Here is a 21,992-nt window from a genome sequence, read left to right on the forward strand (position 1 = left end):
TGATTTTTCTCTGTGTGATCTGATCCTCTCACAAGACTGCCAGGCTTATTTATCTAAATGTTTCCACTGAGATATACAGCTTTCACCCCAAGTTCAATATTTCTTTTTTTAAAAGCTTCATCTTTCCCTTGGTCCCTGAAATCAGCTCCTCCCAATTTCCCTTTCCCAGTTCAGTAACTCCACTGTTTTTCCTGGTCACCCAAACGTGAAAACTTTGAAGGATTTATGACCTTCTGTTTTCAGACCTCGGTTTTAATTCCACTTCTTCCATGTACCAACTGTGTGGTTTAGAACAAGTTATACAACCAGGTAATCACTCTGGCTATCAGTTAACTCACATTAAATAAAGATAATAATAAAAACTCAAGGTTGTTGTGAGGAACAAGTAAAGTGTCCTGCATAGCACTTAGAACATCAAAAATGCACAAAAGCTTTTGATAATAGTAACTTTTTTGAAATTTCCTCCATCTCCCACCCATTACTTTCCTCATCAGCCAAAGGCTTTTTCTTACATCTAAGTCACGAACAGATTCCAAGCCTACCTTCTGAATTCTAGTCCCTTGCTCTTCCAGTCCATCATGCGTATTTTTTTTGGATTAATCTCATTTGAACATTGCTTTCATGATGCTACTACTATGCACCAACTTTTTAATGCCTCCCCATTTTCTATCTCAGGCTCTAAATTTCTGTCCTCCCTAGTCAGCCTCACTCCATGCTCACTCTTCCTCAGAGCATCTCCTTGACATTTCTTCCTTTCTTCTCCCTGGCTGGTGATCGATCATGCCATGCTCACTTTTGCCTCATGATTTCACATATAAGTCCCCTGGAAAGGCCAAACTCCACCTACTCCTTCATATCTGCTTAGATTTATCTTCTTCATAAAACGTTCCTTGACTGCATTGATGACTTTCTTTCAAAGGCTAGGTTATCACAATCTTCAAAGTGGGTCTGTACTTCACAATTTAGTCCTTAGAGTAATAGAGTTTTTCTCCCTTCTGATTTTTTAATGAATCACTAAAAAATACCTCTATATGAATATTAATAATAGTCAAAAGATGGAAATAACCCCAATGTCTTTCATTCATCACTTGAAATACATTTGGGTTGTTTCCACCTTTTGGCTATTATTAATATTTGCATATAAGTATTTGTGTAGACATATGTTTCCAATTCTCCTGGGTATATACCTAGGAGTAGGATTGCTAGGTTACATGGTAACTCTATGTTTAATGTTCCAAGGAACCTGCTAAATTGTTTTTTGAAAACAGCTGACCATTTTGCATTCCTACAAGCAATGTATGAGGGTTGTAATTTCTCTACATCCTAGCCACTATTTGTTACTGTCATCTTTTTTTTTAATCATATCATTTTAGTGGGTGTGAACTGTTAGCTCATTGCAGTTTTGATTTGCATTTCCCTGATGCCTAATGATGTTGAGCATCTTATTATGTGCTTATTGGCCATTTGTACCTCTTCTTTGGAGAACTGCCTATTCAGATCATTTGCCCATTTTCAATCAGCTTGTTTTTCTTCTTATTGTTGAGTTGTAATAGCTCTTTATATAGTCTAGATATAAGTCCCTTAAAAGATAAATGATTTGCAAATATTTTTTCCTATTCTGTGGGTCTTTTCTTTTTTTTTTGGCCCCACTACTTGGCTTATGGGATCTTAGTTCCCCAACCAGGAAGTGTGGAGTCCTAATCACTGGACTTCTAGGGAATTCCCTCCCTCTTTTCACATTTTTGATGCTGTCCTTTGAAATACAGGCATTTTTGACTTTGATAAAATCTAACTTAGTTTTTCTTTCATCATTTTGGCTTTGATGTCCTATCTAAGAAGCCATTGTTTAATCCAAGGTCACAAAGATTTACTTCTATGTTTTCTTCTCTTTTTTTTTTTTTTTTTTTTTTTTTGCGGTACGCGGGCCTCTCACTGTTGTGGCCTCTCCCGTTGCGGAGCACAGGCTCCGGACGCGCAGGCTCAGCGGCCATGGCTCACGGGCCCTGCCGCTCCACAGCATGTGGGATCTTCCCAGACCAGGGCACGAACCCGTGTCCCCTGCATCGGCAGGCGGACCCCCAACCACTGCGCCACCAGGGAAGTCCCTATGTTTTCTTCTAAGAATTTTATAGTTTAGATCTTACATTTAGGTCTACAATCCGCTTTGAGTTGATTTTTGTATATGGTGTAAGGCAGCGGTCTAATTTAACTCCTTTTGCATATGGACATCCTTTCTGGTGTTTTAAATATGTCTCCTATATTAGATAGATGTTCCTTAAGCGCTTGTGGAGTGTGCTATACATCTACACGTGTCTCAGTGCCCTGCCCTGTGCTGTGCACACAGTGAGCTGCCTTGTTTGTTTGTGTGAATCATTCATATTTTTGTCAGAGGCAGAACATTTCACAAGATGACGTGGTGCTCAAAAATTGTTTTCTAAGTATCACCCAGCATGGTTTTCTACGAAAAGCTTTCTATAATCTAGACCAGTAAATGCAAGCAGTGCGTTTCTTTCCCCTTGAAGTAGAGATTTCATTGTTATCTGAGAGGCTTTCTTTAGATCTGTGTCAAAACAGCCCCACTCCAAAGCAAGCCTTCCTTGCTGCTCAGTTTGCCAGGCCTTTTCTTGTTGTTTACTCTGAGTATCCACTTCTATCAAAAAAGTGGCCCCTGCAACCTTCCTTCCCATTCTTAGTTCACACTCCATGCTCCTTGATTTCTACCTCCTTAGTAGCTTTACCAGTGGGCTCCATTTTTGGTAATCCCTGAGACAAACAGGAATTCTGCTCACCTGGTATTTGACAGGAATAATTCATTACATTTCATCTTGCTGGCCTCATATGGCATTTTTACGTGCATTTTAAACTACCCTTACACGTTCACACTCACACAAACCTTCCCTTATGTTCTCCTCTCCACAACCTCTCTTTCTGTCAAACTCAGTGGTTATATTTTGTATTAACCTTTTAAGAATATAAAGCACAGTTTAAGTAGGCTCAGAGAAAAAGCTGAAGTCAACCTGCGGATAACCAAGCCGGAGGGCTGCATTAGACGGCCGATCTGTGAGGTATCATTTGGTCTAAACCTAAGCCCAGTGCTTGGTACCTTATTTGGATATTACTGCTTTCAATGCTTGAGCTGTTCTTCCAAACACTGGAGTTCTCCGCTACTTTTCAGTATGATGTAAGTACCAGAAGCATTGCATTGTCTTAGAGGTTCTAGTGGGGGATTTCAGATAAGATTCAAGATAAGATTCCACATATGAACACACTGGGAAACGTTAGGTGGAAGTAAACATCTAAGAAATGCACTTGAAGGTCTCACTCGATAACCTAGAAAAAAATCCCCAGTTTCAGAGATTCAAGTCTGACTCTTCTTTAATCTTCAAAGCAATCAGCAGCTTGAAATACTCAAAAAGAAGGCCTAAAGGGACCAGCTGCACCCATTTCACCCTAACTATTCCTGCAGCGGTTCCTTCAGAGGGTCACTGCCTTCCTGTGCTTCATGCTGCTCAAACACAAACTGCTGACTTTCTAAAGCTAGGAAAGTCTCTTATAAAGATATAATTAAGCTGTTTCAAATGCTAAGAAATGGGGCCGGTATTTGCAATATTAACATCTCCCCTTCCAGCTCCCCGTCCCTAATGTAGGGATCATTCACAGAAGTGGGCAGCAGTCAGAGTAGTGGGCCCTGTGGTGGGAGGTTGTTCAGAAAGTAACTCACTGGAGAGTGAGAAAACAAGAACTAGAATGTGGAAACTGAGCATTAAAAGGGTTTCTGAGACACGACAGTTGGCTTCGACAAATTTGTCTGAAGAAAAGGGAATATTCAGAAAGGACAAGGATATTTTGGGTTCTATAAAGGCATGTTTGAGAAGCCCTAGTCATTCAGAGCTTACTGGAGCCCTTGCAAAGGTTGTTAAGGTACAGTTTTTAGCCTCATTCCTGGCTCTATTTGAAATTTCTAACTCTCCACTTTCCACCTTATTTCCTGTTGTTTTGTGCCTTTTATAATGTATGCTGTCTCATAGTTTATGCGTCTTATACATTGCCATAAGTTTTGGGGGGATAAGGTGTGGAAATAAGCCACATAGATTTAAAAGCCAGGATTTCCCCCCAAATGAAATCTCTCCCTGGGGCAGACTTAGCGTTTCCTTGACATTTGTGTTGATTTGGTACCAGCATGTTTTCCATTTTCTTTGTGCCAAGCTATTTGTGAATCTGTGGGCAACGCAAAGACTTTGAAGTCCCTGCTCTCGAAGAACTCATGTTTTATTTGGGGATATTAAAAAACACAAAAGGAAATCTCTGAAAGTCCTGTCCAGGTGTCCAGCAGCTGCTCTATCAGTTGTGTCTATCATTGTGAAGGTAACGGCATGCCCAGAGAAATCGAGATGCTGGATGCAATTAAAGCCGGCGACAGACAAGTCCTGAATGCAAAGCTTTGGAGTTTTCGGAAATTAAAGAATAGAGGGGAAAAAAAAAAAATCTCCTGATCTCAACACCCAGAGAGCTTCTTAACATTTTGGTGTATTTCCTTTCAGTATTTTTTCTCTGAATATTTAGGACTAGATACGCTTGTGATTTTACAGCTGCATGTACAGTTCTGTACAGTTTTTTTTTTACCCTAACAAGTTATTCTCTATTTTATTAAAAACATTTTCCTATATATTTCCAACACCATAATTTACATAAACATTCCCTCCTCTCAGGAAGTTCATACTGCTTCCAAGAGCACTATTTAGACCCTCCATGAGTAGAAATGATTGGAGAGTGGAGAGACTACAGACTCGAGGCATCAATTTCTCCATGATGACTAGCTGAAAATACTGTAGTGGTTTTCCCTATTTGTGGTGCCAAACCTCTGGCATCTGACTAAATTTCGCTGCTTTTCTTTCACTCCTTTATGGGTCCCACCCCTTACTTGAGGCCTCTAACCTCGTTTCCCAATTGTATTGCTGAACACAGGGTTATTTGCGCGCGGGGGTGGGTGGGGTGAGGTCCGTCTTTCTGACACAGTTCAAGAAGACTTTGAGACTTTAAAAACTGGGGTCTTTTGTGGGATCTGGGATATCTTATCTGCATCTTCCTGACCTAAATTCGTCGAGCACGCATTTGCCAGCGAGGCAATTTCTCGGGCTAGCTGTTTCTGACCGGAGCCCTCTCCACAGAGTGCGCCAGTAAAAGGGGGAAGTGGAAGTAAAGTGGGAAGCAGGAGGACCGTTCTCCATCACTGGTCAGTCTCCACAGGTAACATTCTTTAGTTCTTCCCGTACCTGCTGGCACCGGTCCAGAGCTATTAAAATTCCTTCAAGGTGTGGCTCAGGGTGCGGTTGAGGATGTATATCCATCTAAATGCCTTAGTAGGCTATCAGTGCTAAATTGCATATAAAAATACACAAATACGTACGAAGAGTTGAAAAGGCTGGAAAAAAGAGTTTCCGAGTAAAACTCACTGCCCTGATTTTTTTTTTTCCCCCTCTAACAAGCGTATCGTAGGACCTAAATGACACACTTCTGGTTGGAGCTTCCGAATGGGTTAAGAGCGCAAGCAAATTCTTGGGAGTCCAGTAGGAGTTGCTGATTGTGCCGGACATTGCTTGCAAAGCAATTTTTGTGGTTCACCTCCCTCCGGGTTTTCTCATTCTTTTGTTGGAGGTTCACGGAGCTGGTCTGGGCATTTACTTTTTAAAGTTTTTACGTCCCCAACCCTCTTGTCTCCAGCTCCCAGAGTGCGGCCCCTCTCACCGCCCTGAGACTTTTGGGCTCGCTCCAGGCATTGGAAGGGGGCGGGGGGACTTTGTTCCCTGTAAACGACATTGCCCTGGGAATTTCCTGTGGCCGTTTCTCACGGACGAGCCCCCTCCGCCGGCTGGGAGCGCCGACACCCACCGTCGCGGGCCCTCGCCGAGCCAGAAACGCGAGCGCGGAACTCAGCGCCCGGCGTCCACCCGCGCCCCGGTGCGAGGCAGCTGCGCTCCCGTGGCTCCCCCTCCTCAGGTCCCGCCGCCGAGAGCCCGGATGTTGGATTCAATCCCTACGCCGGGTCCTTCATTTCCATAAAAGGGCAGCGGCACGGCGGGGCAGAGATTGCTGCCGCCTAGGGCGCCCCCGCCTCCCCCGCACTGCACGCTCACCCGCCGCGCGCCGCCCCGCCCCCAGCCCGGGAGTCCGTGCGGCCTCAGCCTCGAGTGCGGCCGCAGGGGACGCGGGGGGAGGGGCGAGGCAGCAGGACCCGCTGCGGACGCCTTGGCGGGGCGAGGGGAGGGAGCCGTACTCGGACTGAGGGGGCGGAGAGAGAGGGGTGGAGCGCGGAGGGAGAGGCGAGGGGCCGCGACGGCCGGACTCCATTAGTCGCTCCGGCCGGGACGCAGCGTTTCGCACGCGGAGGAGGGGACCCGCCGCCGCCGCCGCAGGGCGAGCCTTCGCCCCGCGCCTGTTGCCGCGCGAGCCCCGGGCCGGGACCGCGAGGAGCGCGGGGTGAGGGGCCGGGCCCGGCGGGGACTGAGGGGGAGCGCGGGCGGGGAGGAGGTCTGTGGAGCCCGCAGGCGGCGTCTCCCGAGCCTGGGTGCGGCCAGCAGGCGGGCAGGTGAAGCCCGCCGCGGTCCGCTAGGCGAGGGCCGCTAGGTTGGGGCCGCGCGGGGCGGGCGGCGCAGTGTCCGCCGAGGGCCGCCGCGGTGCGGGAGCGCGGGGCAGCCGCCGGGAAGGGGCACGGGGCACAGGATCCTGCCTGCAGCTGGTCTCGCCTCCCCTCTCCCGAACTTGGGTTCGTGCGGAAACCCTCGCGTTTTCCACCTTCTCGCATCCCGCGGCCGACTGTGCGAGCTCGGTGGGATTTGCCTTCCTTTGGGGGAGTGACGCTGACGAGAGCCATTTCCTTCGTGCTTGCAGGAAGGAGCCATGGCTCTAGACGGGATAAGGATGCCAGATGGCTGCTATGCGGATGGGACGTGGGAACTGAGCGTTCATGTGACGGACCTGAACCGCGATGTCACCCTAAGAGTGACCGGGGAGGTGCACATTGGAGGGGTGATGCTCAAGTTGGTGGAAAAACTCGGTGAGTAGCATCCCGGCCGCGTCAAAGTAACGACTACCCAGACTGGGCGCGGGGTTGGGCGGGTGACTTAAGGCGGGAGGACGGGTGGGTTTTGGAAATCTTGCTTGGCATCCCGCAAATACTTTTTTAAAAAAATGTAGGCTCTCTCAGTATTTAAGCAAATAGACCTTTTTCCCTTTGAATCTTGTTTTGTATTGTTACTCTGAAATTTTCATAATGTGGTGATTCCAGCCTCCCGATTAATACGCTCAACTGCGTAGTAAACGGAGAAGATTCCTTAATTCTTTACACTTAGCGATTTCACATTAAAAGAAATGAGAAGAGTGCGCAAGTGAATGTTGAGAGGGTTATATTACAGGGTTTGTGGTTATCAATTACTTGTCTTCAGTGTACCTGGATGTTGGTGACGTTTGGTATTGAGGATGATGCAAAATCTATTTAAGAATAAACTCTACTGGAAATTGTTCAACTTCTGGCGCTGATATGAAGGTCTTGTAACTGTACTACTACGTGATGGAGTATATTAAAATGTTACAGTCATCCACTCTTACAAGGGGTAGGGCAGTGTTTGACTACCTATAGTAGTCCGTGCTTTAAGTAAGTTATTTCCTGCGTTCGATTTTATATGAATAACAAGCTGGTGAAAGAATTTTGTTTTAAAAAGCAGACATTATTGAACTTACTCGAGATTGACAGTATTTGCTTAGATACAAATATTATTGATTTAAAACTGTTGATTGATTTAAAACTGACTCAGTCTTAAATAATAAGGTATTCAACAATGTGAAGTGTAAGAAAATTTTTCAGTACACATTTGTGATGGATGAAACCATTTTCAGCTGGAAGAATCAACTAAAATGATTCAATAGATGCTTTTATTACAAGAGAAATGATTGGAGGACTGTTCCTGAGCTTTAATGTGCCATTTGTTTGTAATACAGGTTCTGAAAGTGGAAATGCATGGCATTATCTTTTTAGGCTTTGTGTGTGTGTCTCTTTAAAACACAGCATTCCTTCTTCTGGCCATTCTGGAAAAGTAGAGAAGTGGTTATTTATCAGGAAATGTATTTCTTACCAAGGGATTAGTGTATACCTGCTGCATAAACTTACCGAAATAGTGCTCCAATGTAATTTGCAGTGTAAGACAGCATTCATTTAGGTGGGCCTTCTTTGGATTCCTGCAGGAAGTTTAATTATTGAAGGACCATAAAGAAGCTCCTTGTAGGGTAGCCTCCTCCTTAGGACTGTGCATTGTTTGGTTCTCTGAGACATAACCCAGGACAGAGCCCCCCTGGGTGGCCCTTTGAAAATGAGATTTTGCTGTGTGTTTATCCACTTAACTGTTGGTTAGCATTCTTCTTATCTGATTAATCAATCACTGTGCAGAATATTTCTGAACCTTTTTTGTTCAGCACTAGTGAGGGATTACATTTAAGGAAGAAAATTTCAAATATAATTGTTTGTATTTCCTTTGTTTTCAAAGGAAGCAAGCATTTTCTTCAGAGATTGCTTTATATATGATAAATGGACCTTATTAATACTCTGGTTTCAATAAGAGATATTTCTTATTGTGAAAAAAGACCTGTTGAAGGTAACTTAGATAACTTGTAGTTCTTGAAAGCCAGGCTTTATCTAATGAATAAATAATGACTTCTATATATTGCATTGATTAGAGCTGTTTATTACAGAATCACAGGCATAAAGATAAATACAGAGAAGAAACTATTTTTAGACAGAACTGATGTTAATTTGCAGTGACTATAATTTTAATCTTTTAATATTGATGCATTTTAAATATTTTATGCAGTGAAAAGAAGCCCAACAAGGTAGGAGATGTTGTGTATGTGAAAGCCTTACATCTTTCTTGAACTGAGCCAATACTGATCCTCTTAGATTTTGACTTTCAAATAGAAAGTGTTTTTCAGCATAATTCTGACTCTCCTGTTTGGTAAAAAGTAAGGCTAAATGATTTTTTGCTCCTGGTTTTAGGATTAGACACTTTGAATGGCAAGCTATTTTGTTACCTATTGGCAAATAAATAGAGGAGAAATGCAGGACAGCATTTAAAATTTAGCTAATCAGATTAGAAAAGAACTTTATAATGCTTCAGAATTTCCTAAAACTGGAATGGTCTGCCTTCTGAAGCCCTAAGTTGTGTTACTGAAGGTATTAAAGGGCAGACTGGATGGTTACTTGTCAACGGAAGTAGATCAGAGCAGTTCAGAGCAGCTTGCTGAGTGTAGATAAGAGGTGGAGGTCATGGTAGGGATGAGACGGCGCAGGGTGTCATGTTGGAGGGGATTGCAGAGCAGGGATGGACAGTTAGCAGGACCAGGGTGCTCTGGCCTCAGAACAATTACGGTGCCTCAGAACAGCCTTCACCTACGTTTTCAGACTCCGGATGCGTGTTTGATACCCTTCTTATTCTCATCAGGGTGTGTATGAATACCAAAGCATTATGTTTTAAGGCTGTCTTCCATGTAATCAGTGATAGCAATTATTTCTCTGGGATGGATAGAATCCATGATGACTCCTTCCCTCAACATTGTGTTAAAATTTTGTGTGTATGTGCACATGTGAAATTTTCTGGGAAGATGCTTCTTAGCTTTCATTAGATTCACGAAGAGGTCTGTGATCAAAAAAAGGGTTATGATAGGTCAGCCTTATTTTGAAGGTACAGTGTTCATCCCAGACTTAGGCACTTTAATTAAGCAAGCTGTAAAAGTAAGTAATGGTTCCTTAGAATGTCAACAACATCTTTATATTTAGTTAGAATTTTATAAAGAACTTGTGTGCTTCTTCAGCTAAGGTCATTCAACCGTGATTCTTAAGATTTATGACTTTCATTCAAAGATCTGAACGAACCTTTTTAAATTTTAGTACACAACACATTTGTCATTCTGCACTAACCTTTTAAAAGAAAATAAAGAGTGTATACCATGAAAAAGTGGGCTTTAGGGAATTATATCCTGGTGTCACAGAAACTTTTTGCATCTGTGACTTTAGGTTGCTACTAGACAAATAATTTCGACCTCATTCTGAAAATGAAGTTACTTAATTTTTAAAAAAATCCAGATTAGAAGCTTTAAATAGAATTTTTAAAACTTATTGTACTTTTTGTTAAAAACAGTTTTGAAAGCTTATAGTTGTTGTTTTTGGGGGACGCACCAGGTGGCATGTGGGATCTAGTTCCCTGACCAGGGATGGAACCCACGCCCCCTACAGTGGAAGCACAGCATCTTAACCACTGGATCTCCAGGGAAGTCCCTAGTTTTTTTTGTTTTTGTTTTTTAAAGAAAAGAGTTAAAATATAAGACATCAGCGTTAAGGATTATAAAAATAAGACATCAGAGGATAAAATTATAAAATAATTGTATTCAAAAATAAATGTTGTAAGGAAGAGGCCCAATTTTATGGGATTCCCTGACGTTCCTCTGGAGATCATTGAGAATTATTAAAACTGTTCTACTCAATAGGATTCAGAGGTCAGTAAGTGTTGAGGATTCAAAATGCCAAAGAGATGTTTTGTACAATTAGATCTTTAATTTTCTAGAAAAATTTATGGTAGTTAGAGAGTAAGGAATTTATTATAACATGGAACTTAATGAATGGAAATCTCCAGCCAACAGCTCTATGAGGTTGGAGGGACGAATAGGCTGTGTGATTTCTAAGGTTTTTCTAACTCTGATTCTATGAGTAGGAAGAATGTAGAAGTGGAGTTAAATCAGATTAAATGATAATCCAGAGGAAAAAATGTAAATTGGCAGACTCAGGAGTACCTAAAAAAATATATGGAGTTGACTTAGAAAATTTGAGGAATATGTTTCTGGATGTAGCCTTTGGAAAGAAGTCATCCTTGCTTTTAAGTGTGTCATGTTCTTGCTATAATATTGAAATAGAGTACATTTGCGTTGGAGTTGCATGTTAGGATTGAGTTAAACTGTGAATTTAGCACACGTGATGACGCCCCTCCCCCCCCAAAAGATTTTGGTTCAAATTACCGTAAAAATCCCTTAAAGTCATCATGAAGTATGGTTTCCATACATTCATTCCATCTCACAGAAGTGCAAAATAGCTAGTTTTTCCTTCAGAAACTCCAAAAATAAATTTCTTTAGTTGAGCACCAGATGAAGAAATTGGCTTGCATTAGGGGCTTTGTTACACAAAAATACTTTGAATACTAGGATCAGAGCTTGGCAAGATGCACACAGGGAGAGACACATATGTTACTGGACAGCTCCCTTATACTCCTGCTTAGTGCTCCTTGGGGAAGGTATGCTTATTTCGTGGAATGGTGCTGTGCTGTTGAAATCCTCAGTTTTTCCCCCTGAGAGCTTATGGTTGAATCCATAAGAAGTAAAATGTCTACATGATGCAGCCTCACTGCATTCGTAGTGAAATATATTAAGATAAAAATAAATTTGTAAATCTTTTGGGGTGGGGTGGGAGAAACACCTAATGGTGAAATCATATATATTAGAGTGAGTAAAATTTTAGTTAAATATGTACTGTCTTACTAAGTGTTTAGAGTACTGTTAATGATCCACAGGAGCTGGACATTGAATTTTATGTTTCTCAGCACATCTTAAGCTCCTTAAAATAAAGGGCAGTATGTAAATTTTACTGAAATTCTCATAGCACCTAATAAAAGTATAAGCTATTCCTTGGATACATTATGGGTGGTTTGCTCCCGTGTTTTATACCCAGTTTTTTAAAGATCAACAAATACTGTTTGATTCCAACTAGAGTTAACTTATTTATAGAGGCACTAGAAAGAATATATCTTTTTTATTCAATTTCTTAGAAAAGATCTTGTTGGAAACATCTATTAGCTATTGAAGAAAATTGGAAGAAAATTTAAAGTTTTGCTTTTTACCTTCAACTACTTATTTTTTGAAATTTTAAACTTATAAGTTCAAGAATAATAACTGAACACTATAATCTTCATCTAGACCATCAGTTAACATTTTGTCATTTGATTTCTCTGTACATGTAAACACATACACATTTTTTGGGAACCATTTGAGGTAGTTGCACACATCATAACCCTCATCCCTAAGTACTTAAAATATGTAGCATCTAAGAACAAGGACTTTCTCTTACGTATTATGTTACAGTTATCAAATTCAGGAAATGTAACATTGATTCAGTACTAACATGTCTAACATGTTCAATACTAATTGTCTGACATGCATCCATGTTTCAGATTTGCCAGTTGTTCTAGTATTGGCCTTTGTCTTTTCCATCCAGATTTTCATTCTACATTTAACTGTCACTAAATTGACCTCTTTACTTAGTTTCCTTAATATACACACTGGCTACCAAGTTTGGAACCATAGGAGAGTATGTAATATGTGGCCTATTAATATTACATTAAGATGCGTGTAAAGCAGTTGTACCTGTTTTCAGACTTCATAGCCACCCTATGGAACAGTTCCTGAGCCTTTGTCTTTTCAAGACATTGTTTTACCTTTTTTCAATGATAAGCTTCTTTATCAGTGTGAATTTCACTTCAGAATGATATTTTTATAGGTTCTTTTTCATACACTTTTATCTTTAAAGTTCAGTTTTCTTCTTAGCTTTCTATTGGGTAAGGTATAGATAATGGTTTTAGACATCATTGGGTATAGTTTTCCCATAGTGTTGGTTGTCTTTAGACTGTAGTAAATGTTAATGCATCCATAGAATAATAAACAGTATTCTGGCTCTGCCACATATTGGTTTGTGTGATCACTGGACAACTAATCCAATCTGCTGAGTGGGTTTTGACATCTGTAAAATGCAAATTTAAGAAAACTTTCTCATAGGTCTTGGTGGGAAAAAGAGATACTACATGTGAAAATGCATTACGTGGACTCTGTGCTATACAAATGAGAGTGGCATTGAAAGTCCCTGAATACCCTGAACTGGGGGTGGGGGTGGGGGTGGGGGAGGGACTCCTTTTGAAAGGAGTTAAGATATAATCTAGACTGTTTAATAGGTTCCAGCTTTAATCGTGGAGAACTGTACTCCTCAGAAGGAGCCTAGTTTGGGACTGCTTTGTGCTTTCACCCCCTAAACAGCAAGGAAAATAGCTATCATTCCGCTCTTTCGTTCACTTCCAAACACACCTGCCCCTGTAATGTAGCAAAGAGCTATTTAACTACTGTTTTCATGAGATTTCTGAAATGGAATGGACCAACAGTGGACGATGGTATTCCAGAGATTTGAAACATTTATAACCATGAAGCCCTCAGTAGTATGTTTTTTATTCACTTATAACAAAGGAATGATATAAAATTGTGTCTTGGCATATGAAAACATTAAGCCCATTTAGAGACTAATGAAAGTGGTTTAAGAAAAAAGCTAACGTATTCAGTATTTTTATTTAAATAATTATATTACGGAAATAAAAATTAATAATGCTGATGCCACTGTACATTACAAAATGGTTTATATGCCCAGTGTGAGGTAAACAGATATTCTAAAAGAATATTATAAAATAATTTTTTAAATGAGATGTGACATTCTACACTTGGGTTTGTGGTTACAAATTCATATCCAGTATAATTCATTTGTAACAGTTTTGCATAACTATTGCATTTTTTGCTTGTTAATTTTTTCTTAATGTCAAGCTTACTGAGTTATATTTACATATAGTGAAATTCATACTTTTTAGTATAATGTGCTGAGTTTTGACAGACCCATGCAGTCATGTAAAACAACCACAATCAAGATATAGAACTTTTCCAACACTACAAAAAATGTCTTTGTGTTCCTTTATAATCAGCCCATCCCCTCAACCCCAGCTTCTGAAAACCACTGAATGCCTTTTCTAGAATGTCATATAAATGGAACCACGTAGCTTTGAGGGTGGTTTCTTTCGCTTAGTATAATACATTTTATTTTATTAAAAAAATATTTTTAGCATAATACATTTTAGATTTGTGTGTATCAGTAGTTTTTTCTTGTTGTTGTTGAGTTGTAGTTCATTGTATGGATGTGTACCACAGTTTATCCATCTACCACTTGTTTCCAGTGTTTCCAGTCTACCAGTGTTGTTTCCAGTTTGGGGAGATTATGAATTGGGCTGTTGTAAACATTTTCATGAATGTGTATTTTCATTTCTCTTGGATAACTACCAAGGAGAGGGATTGGTGGGCAGTATCCTAAGTATATGCTTAAATTTATTTTTTTAATTTAATTTTATTTTTTATGCAGCATGTTCTCATTAGTTGTCTGTTTTATGCATGTTAGTGTATACATGTCAATCCCAGGCGCCCAGTTCATCCCCCCCCCCAACCCCACCATCCCCCTATGCTTAAATTTTTTAGGAAACTGCCAAGCGTTTCCAAAGTGACCACATCATTTTGCATGCCTGTCAGCATGGTATAAGAATTGAAACAAATTGTTTTGAGAGTTCCAATTGCTCTCAGTTCTCCCTTAGCACTTGGTATTGTCAGGTGTTTTTGTTTTTATTTTTGTTTTGTCAGTCTAATAAAGTATGTAGTGGTATCTCATTATGATTGTAATTCACATTTCCCTAATGACTAATGATGGGAAGCTTTTCACATGCTTATATGTCATCTGTATATCTTAGTGAACAGTCTTCATATCTTTTGCCTATTTTTTTAATTGTGTTGTTTGTTTTCTTAGTGAGTTTCAAGAGTTCTTTATTCTAGATACAAGTACTTTATCAGATATGTGTTTTGCAGTATTTCCTCCCAGTCTATGGCTTGTCTTTTTATTTTCTTAACAGTATCTTTCAAAGAGCAAAATTTAAAAATTTTGAGGAAGTCCATTTTATCAAGTTTTTTCTTTTCTGGATTGAACTTTTAAAAAATTGTCTCATGCAAGGAAATTGGCCTAGTCAAGGTCTCAAAGATTTTCTCCTGTAAGTTGTGTAGCTTCTATTTGTATGTTAATAAGGAGGAATATGTGAGGTACAGTAGTGATAATGTATTAGAAAGGAAATAATTGCATCATATCAATTTAAAATAATGTAATTACAACTTTAATTTGGTAGAATCTGAGGTGTAAAATAATAGTCCAATGAAAACTGATTTATCATCAATCTACTAGAAAAGTTAGATTTTTTAGAACTTTAGTTATAAAAATAGATCTGTAAAGCATCACTGAATAATAAAAGTTTTAGGGTTTAATGTTACAGAAAGAATTAAGTCTGGATTCCAATCCTGACCATCTCACTTAATAGCTGTGTGATTTTTAAAATTTTTTAAGTCAGGGTTTTCACGTTAAGGATCTCAGTTTCCTTATTTGTACAACATAGATAAACACAGAATAAGCTTTCATTTATGTTTGTTCCCTTACCTTTGTAATGTTATTAGAGTTCTTTGAAAATTATTTTTCAAATATGATCTCTCTCTAAACTAGAAGATAAACTAAAACAGTACTATTGTGTATAAAGGGTCATTATTTGAATCCTGATCTACCTTCCTTCATTGAGAATACTACACTATTTATCATAGTGACTCAGAGTTACATGGTAAAATGTTTTGAAAATTTTATTTTTTGATATTTTCTCTCAGTCTCAATAATTTTGCTTCTAAGTGAATCAGTGTTCTTAAGAGAAGATAAGCAATAAATCATTGAAATGTGGAGTTTACATTTCAATTTCCTTTCCTTTCACGATTCAGTTTTCAGACTCGATTATCTACTATTTAGTTGTATAAGGACCAGCCAGTTTCAGTGTATCCTTGGGCAACCCTTGTACAGTTTTCAAGGTCATGGAGCCGATAACCTTTGGCCCAGAGGAGGTGACATTTGCTTTGGAATCTGTAGTGAATCTTTTCTGAGATATTTACCTATCTTATATTATGCTGTAACTAAAAACTACATTAAGTATTTTAAAGATCAGTTGTGATGTTAAAGCATCAGTCTATTGATGGTTTTGATATCTTTTCTTAATGGAACACTCAAGGTTATGAATAAAACACCAATAAAGTGCCAGCATTATTTATTGTAGATGAAGATGTCTATTGGATAAGTGCCTCCCAGCTTACTGTTCCTTAATGCAGTTCCTGAATTTCATAACCTTTGAAATTAAAAATAACTTGAAGAAAGCAAACAATTGCTGTATCATTTTAAGGTTTTATGCAAGGTGTTGATGAAATCTGTTGCTGTGATAGAATGCCCTTGTTGCGGACCACAGACTGTGGGAGGGCCTCCTGATTGTGTCACAGTCCTGACTTTACCATATTCTAGCTGTGCAGCTCTGTGACCTACCTGTCTGTGCCCCTGCTTGCTCATCTGTAAAATGGGAATAATAATAGTATCTTTATCCTAGGATTATTATAAGGATTCAGTTAGTTAATATATATGAAGTGTTTTAGAATAGCCTTTGTAAATGTAGCTATGTTGATGATGAAATGTGGCTGTGTAAAATGTTCCCTTTTACTGAGCTAGAGAAATAATATTTTATAAAAGATTGAGAAAGTGTCATTTATAAAGGTAAGCCAAATAGTACTGATTTATCCTTTACCATATTAGGAATGCATTTTAACTTTATTATGCTAACTTGCATCACTATGGGTAATATTTTTAAAAAGTATAACATGTTTTAGAAGAAGTAGATTTTATGCTTCAATATGTACAAAATTATAGATAAACTATGCTTAAATGGAGGGTATTTCCAATAAATTTAATATTCTGGTTTAGGCACGTGCCTTCTTTAAAAAGTGAACTTTGTTAGTGTTTAAGAACTTAAGTCTAAGACATGCCACTTAGAGTTATATATGACCTTGGCATGTTATTTTAACCTCTCCTGATTATTAGTCTCATTTAACCTTAACCTTAGTTTACTTCCCTGTTTCCTGGAGTTACTCAGTTAACCAGCTGAGTATGGTGTCAAAAGTATTAACAGAATCCCTAGTAATAAGTAGACTGCCTATATTAAGAGCTCAAAATATGTTATCCTCAGTTGTTCTTCAAATACGATGTAAACCTAAAACATAAATTTGAACTGTGGATTGAAGTAGGCTAATTCATTTTCATTGTATTTATGTAGTACTTAACCAGAAACCCTGTTTATTTTCTTGCTTTTGTAAGTTTTGTTTAATGGTTCTGAACTCTGAATATATTCCCCGAAGCCACACTGCCTTGGGTTTAAATACTGGTTCACTCCCTATAAGCTTTGTGACCTTGTGTCAAGTTATTTAACATTGCTGTGACTTAGTTTCCTTACACGTAAAATGGAGATAATGGTATACTTACCTCATAGGGTTGTTGTGAGGATTAAATGAATACATACATATGTGTAAAGCACACAGTGGCACATAGTAAGTTCTGTTAGAGTAACTGGTGTTATGTTATTGAGGGTCCTAATGGACCTCTGGGATATCTCACTATTAAATATCTTACCTTATGAGTTTGGGGAATAAATGCCTTAAAGAACTTAGACTAGGAAAGAGGGGCTTTAGAGCAAGAGGAGACATTCACATGTAAATATTCCTGCCTAAAGTCTGTACACTCATATTCTGTTTTCAGTAGGTTAGAGAGGTTTATAACATGAGACTTTTGTGGGGATTAAAGAGGTACATGAACTTGACCTCATCAGTAGTAGCAGCAAGCAAAACATTTATGGAGGGCCAACCATTATATTAGCTAATGGGACATAGTCCCCACTGAAAATGTGAGCAGCTTTCTAGTACCAAAATGAAAACAGAAGATTGCTTTGAGTTGACAGTCTGGTTGTGAAGTGCCAAATAAGTGGTACAGGAAGGTGGTGGAGATTTGGAAGCATGAACAGAGACTGGCTTTATTTAAAGAGGGCCAGGGGGCTTCCCTGGTGGCGCAGTGGTTGAGAGTCCGCCTGCCGATGCAGGGGACGCGGGTTCGTGCCCCGGTCCGGGAAGATCCCATATGCCGCGGAGCGGGTGGACGCTGAGCCTGTGCGTCCGGAGCCTGTGCTCTGCAACGGGAGAGGCCACAGCAGTGAGAGGCCCGCGTACTGCAAAAAAAAAAAAAAAAAAAAAAAAAATACACTGTAAAGAGGGCCAGGGTGAAAAGTTAGGAAGAAAGGCATTCTGGATTGAGGATTGTGGTGTTTATGGTGTTCTGGAGACTAGCTAAGAGAAGTAGAAGATAATAATTATAGAGAGGAAAGATATAGTTGAGTAAGTGAGGAAATGATATTCTGTTCTATTATTCCTTCACTCACCCACTTAATGTTTTAAATGAGAACCTGCTGAATGCTAGATACCACACTATGAATGGGAGAGACAAGAAGTGAACAGAATTAGCTTATTCCTTACACTCATTCACCTTGTAGTCTTAGGGGCAAGACAGTCTTTAAATAAGTAATTGCTATAATGTGATGAGTGTTAGGATAATTGAAATAGTTATGAGAGTATGTACTGGGGAACCTGACCTAGTCAATGGGGAAGGGTTTCTGGAGGAAATTACTTTTAAAACGAGGGCTGACCGTAGAGTAGGAATTAGCCAGAAGAGTGACAGAGGATCTTAGCATTGGGTCATGGGATAAAAGAACAACAGGTTGGGAGAAGATGAGAAGTCCCAGCATGAGAGCAGGGGAACAAGGGAAGGCTGCAATTTGAGGAACTGAAAGAAGTCTAATGTTGGAGGAATGGGCCTGGGGAACCCGTAACTTGACAGGCTTAAGAAATAAGCAAGTGCTTGAAGTGCATTGTAAACCAGGTTTAAAAGACTTAGTGTTGTACTAAGAGCTGTGAGATACCAATAACAGATTTTAAATTGGAAGAGACATTAGATCTTTACAAATTTGGAGTTCGTCATGTACATATGTGTCAGTAACATAAGATAAAAGCAGTAATAAGCCTCTTGGATTCCAGGAAATATTTTTTCATTAGTCTGCACTCCAGTCCTGTATTAGAATTTGTTTCTGAGATAAATTTTAAATGTCAAAGCCAATAAAATATTCTTAAGTTACTTCTTTTTTGAACTATAGAATAGCTAGTGCCTTTGACCAACCTTTTTTTTTTTTTTTTGCGGTACGCGTGCCTCTCACTGTTATGGGCTCTCCCGTTGCGGAGCACAGGCTCCGGACGCGCAGGCTCAGCGGCCATGGCTCATGGGCCCAGCCGCTCTGTGGCATGTGGGATCTTCCCGGACCGGGGCACAAACCCGTGTCCCTTGCATCGGCAAGCGGACTCTCAACCACTGCGCCACCAGGGAAGACCTGACCAACTTTAAAAGACAAATCCAGTTATTACTTCTGTGAGTCAAATACTAACTGATACATTCAGCCTTGATGTTAATTCTCTTAGAATTTGTTACAGGTTGACATTGCATGGACTCTTGAGTCCAGTCTTCTAGGAACTAAGTCAAATTGAACCAAATTAGTAGTAAGCCTTTGGATTGGATAGAAAGTTACCCACCCTCTGGAAATGAATAATTGACATGACTTCTGTTTGTGAGCTCTCTGTAATTGCATGCATGTGTGTCATCTGGTAAAGCTTATCAACTACTTTGAGTTAGTATATTTTGTAATAGGAAATAATTGATATTGAAATTGATAAACATTATTTTGGGTTTGTGAGTAACTTCAGAAGGCCATTTGTAAACTTAGCTGATTTTGTTTTGTTTTGATGAGTGAATTCCTAATTTTCAGTCAAGTTAGCTACGTCAAAGAAACATCAGTTAGTCACTTTTTAATCAGGAGTGTAGTTTCTAAATGTTTTTGAAAACTGGGTGATGCATTTGCTTTAGTCAGTCATTGAAGTCTTAATGTAAACCAATAATTTTCTTAAGCTAAAATTGAATGGGGTACTTTAATTGAAATATTTTGGCAATTTGAATGATATGTAAAGTTTGAAGCACTTTACTGCTTATGCTAACAGATGAAAAACTTTTTTTTTAAGAAAAGGACATCAGGGGCTTCCCTGGTGGGGCAGTGGTTGAGAGTCCGCCTGCCGATGCAGGGGACACGGGTTCATGCCCCGGTCCGGGAAGATCCCACATGCCGCGGAGCATGGCTGCTGAGCCTGTGCGTCCGGAGCCTGCGCCAGTGAGAGGCCTGCATACCGCAAAAAAAAAAAAAAGAAAAAAGAAAAGGACATCAGATTTTTGGAAACCATCAGTATTTTGCAGAGTTTCAGTATGCACATGTTTCAGTTATGGTTTAGTTAACACCAGTTATCCAACAACATGGTTCACATTTTAGTTACCACCATACTTTGAGTAATTGCATAAAGTACCAACTTTGCTTCTAGCTCTTCAGTCTACAGTTCACTGTGTCAATAATGGGTATCATGATCAGTGACCAGTCATATCACACATTTCAGTCTGTCCATGATTGGTTACTGTATATTTGTGTTCATGCATAGACAGCATATGTAGTCGTGTTGCTTCTTTTTCTCCCACTGATAAACTCATGAGATTTTTTTTTTAATGGATAACTGAAAGAGGGAATTGGCCAACAAAGATAAATGTGCAGCAGAAAAACCCAAAAAGTGGTGATGCCAGAACTGAAATTTGAATCAAGCATAAATGGAGTTATAGAAGAAACAGCTCACCATGGGAATGTGGGTGCTGTTGCCATTTGAGAGACTCTAGATATACAGCCAGAGGAATTTAGTGAAGGCAAACTTATCGACATAAATGAGATAAGTGGTATGACAAAAAAGATAAAGATGTCTCAGAGGAAGTGACACCAGCAAAGAACTGCATATTAAAAGAACTCTCGGAGATATAGCATGGCATTGAAAGTACGCAGGATAAAATGTTGGAAATTGATCCAAACCTAGAAAGGAGTATGATAATTTGCCAGGGCATAGACAAGTAGTATTTAAACTATTCTTGGGGACTTCCCTGGTGGTCCAGTGGGTAAGACTCCACACTCCCAATGCAGGGGGCCCGGGTTCAGTCCCTGATTGGGGAACTAGATCCCACATGCATGCCTCAACTAAGATTCCACATGCTGCAACTAAGAAGTCTGCATGCTGCAACTAAAGATCCCTCATGCAGCAATACCTGGTGCAGCGAAAATAAATAAATAAATGAATAAAACTACTCTTGGTAAGTTTTTACAAAGAAGTGTAACACTTCTCAATATTTCTAACGTTTTAAATTACAGTACAGTAAATACCAGTTTTATTATTTTTTCATTTGCCTGTATACACTTAAGAGTTTACACGTTGCCTGCATATTACAAATATTTATTGGTTTAATTCCATGTGCCAGGCCCTGGGCTCTGCCTTTTTAAAAATTTATTTATTTTACTTATTTTTGGCTGCGTTGGGTCTTTGTTGCTGCGCGCGGGCTTTTCTCTAGTTGCGGTGAACGGGGGCTACTCTTCCTTGCGGTGCACGTGTTTCTCGTTGCGGTGGCTTCTCTTGTGGAGCACAGGCTCTAGGCACACGTGGGCTTCAGTAGTTGTGGCATGAAGGCTCAGTAGTTGTGACTTGCGAGCTCTAGAGTGTAGGGTCGGTACTTGTGGTGCACGGGCTTAGTTGCTCTGTGGCATATGGGATCTTCCTGGACCAGGGATCGAACCCGTGTCTTCTGCATTGGCAGGCGGATTCTTTTTTTGTTTGTTTGTTTGTTTGTTTTTTGGCTGTACATGGGCCTCTCACTGTTGTGGCCTTTCCCGTTGCGGAGCGCAGGCTCCGGACGCGCAGGCTCAGCAGCCATGGCTCATGAGCCTAGCCTCTCCGCGGCATGTGGGATCCTCCCGGACCGGGGCACGAACCCGTGTCCCCTGTATTGGCAGGCGGACTCTCAACCACTGTGCCACCAGGGAAGCCCGCAGGTGGATTCTTAACCACTGCGCCACCAGAAGAGTCCCTGGGCTCTGCCTTTGAGGTACAATATAAATAACATCAAAGACCCTTAATTGAGTGGAAGAAGATAGTTACATAAAATCAATTATAATGAAGTGTGGTATATTATTCAGAGTGCTAAGATGTACGTAACTGCTTTAACAGGAGGGTCAGTGAAGGCTTGGAGATGGTAATATTTG

At 40.0% G+C, this 21,992-nt stretch overlaps 1 protein-coding gene across 8 annotated transcripts in view; it reads left to right on the forward strand.

Annotated features, from left to right (window-relative positions):
• Nucleotides 1–6,152: 6,152 nt before the first annotated feature.
• The window catches only part of FERMT2 (FERM domain containing kindlin 2), a 73,651-nt gene continuing 57,811 nt past the window's right edge, over nucleotides 6,153–21,992 (forward strand). For 5 of the 8 annotated variants that reach the window (XR_010839555.1, XM_067028463.1, XM_067028464.1 and 2 more), the window contains exons 1-2: nucleotides 6,225–6,477; nucleotides 6,889–7,054. Coding sequence is in view for 7 of the 8 variants with exons in the window: in XM_067028463.1 (XP_066884564.1) it covers nucleotides 6,898–7,054 (157 nt within the window). In the remaining variant the exon portion in view is untranslated. Of the gene's footprint in view, nucleotides 6,478–6,888; nucleotides 7,055–21,992 lie in introns of all 8 variants that reach the window. The other 3 variants (XM_059056453.2, XM_059056461.2, XM_059056458.2) reach the window with 3 other exon arrangements.

This window comes from Kogia breviceps, chromosome 3 (genome assembly GCF_026419965.1).
Source record: "Kogia breviceps isolate mKogBre1 chromosome 3, mKogBre1 haplotype 1, whole genome shotgun sequence".
Taxonomy (NCBI): domain Eukaryota; kingdom Metazoa; phylum Chordata; class Mammalia; order Artiodactyla; family Physeteridae; genus Kogia; species Kogia breviceps.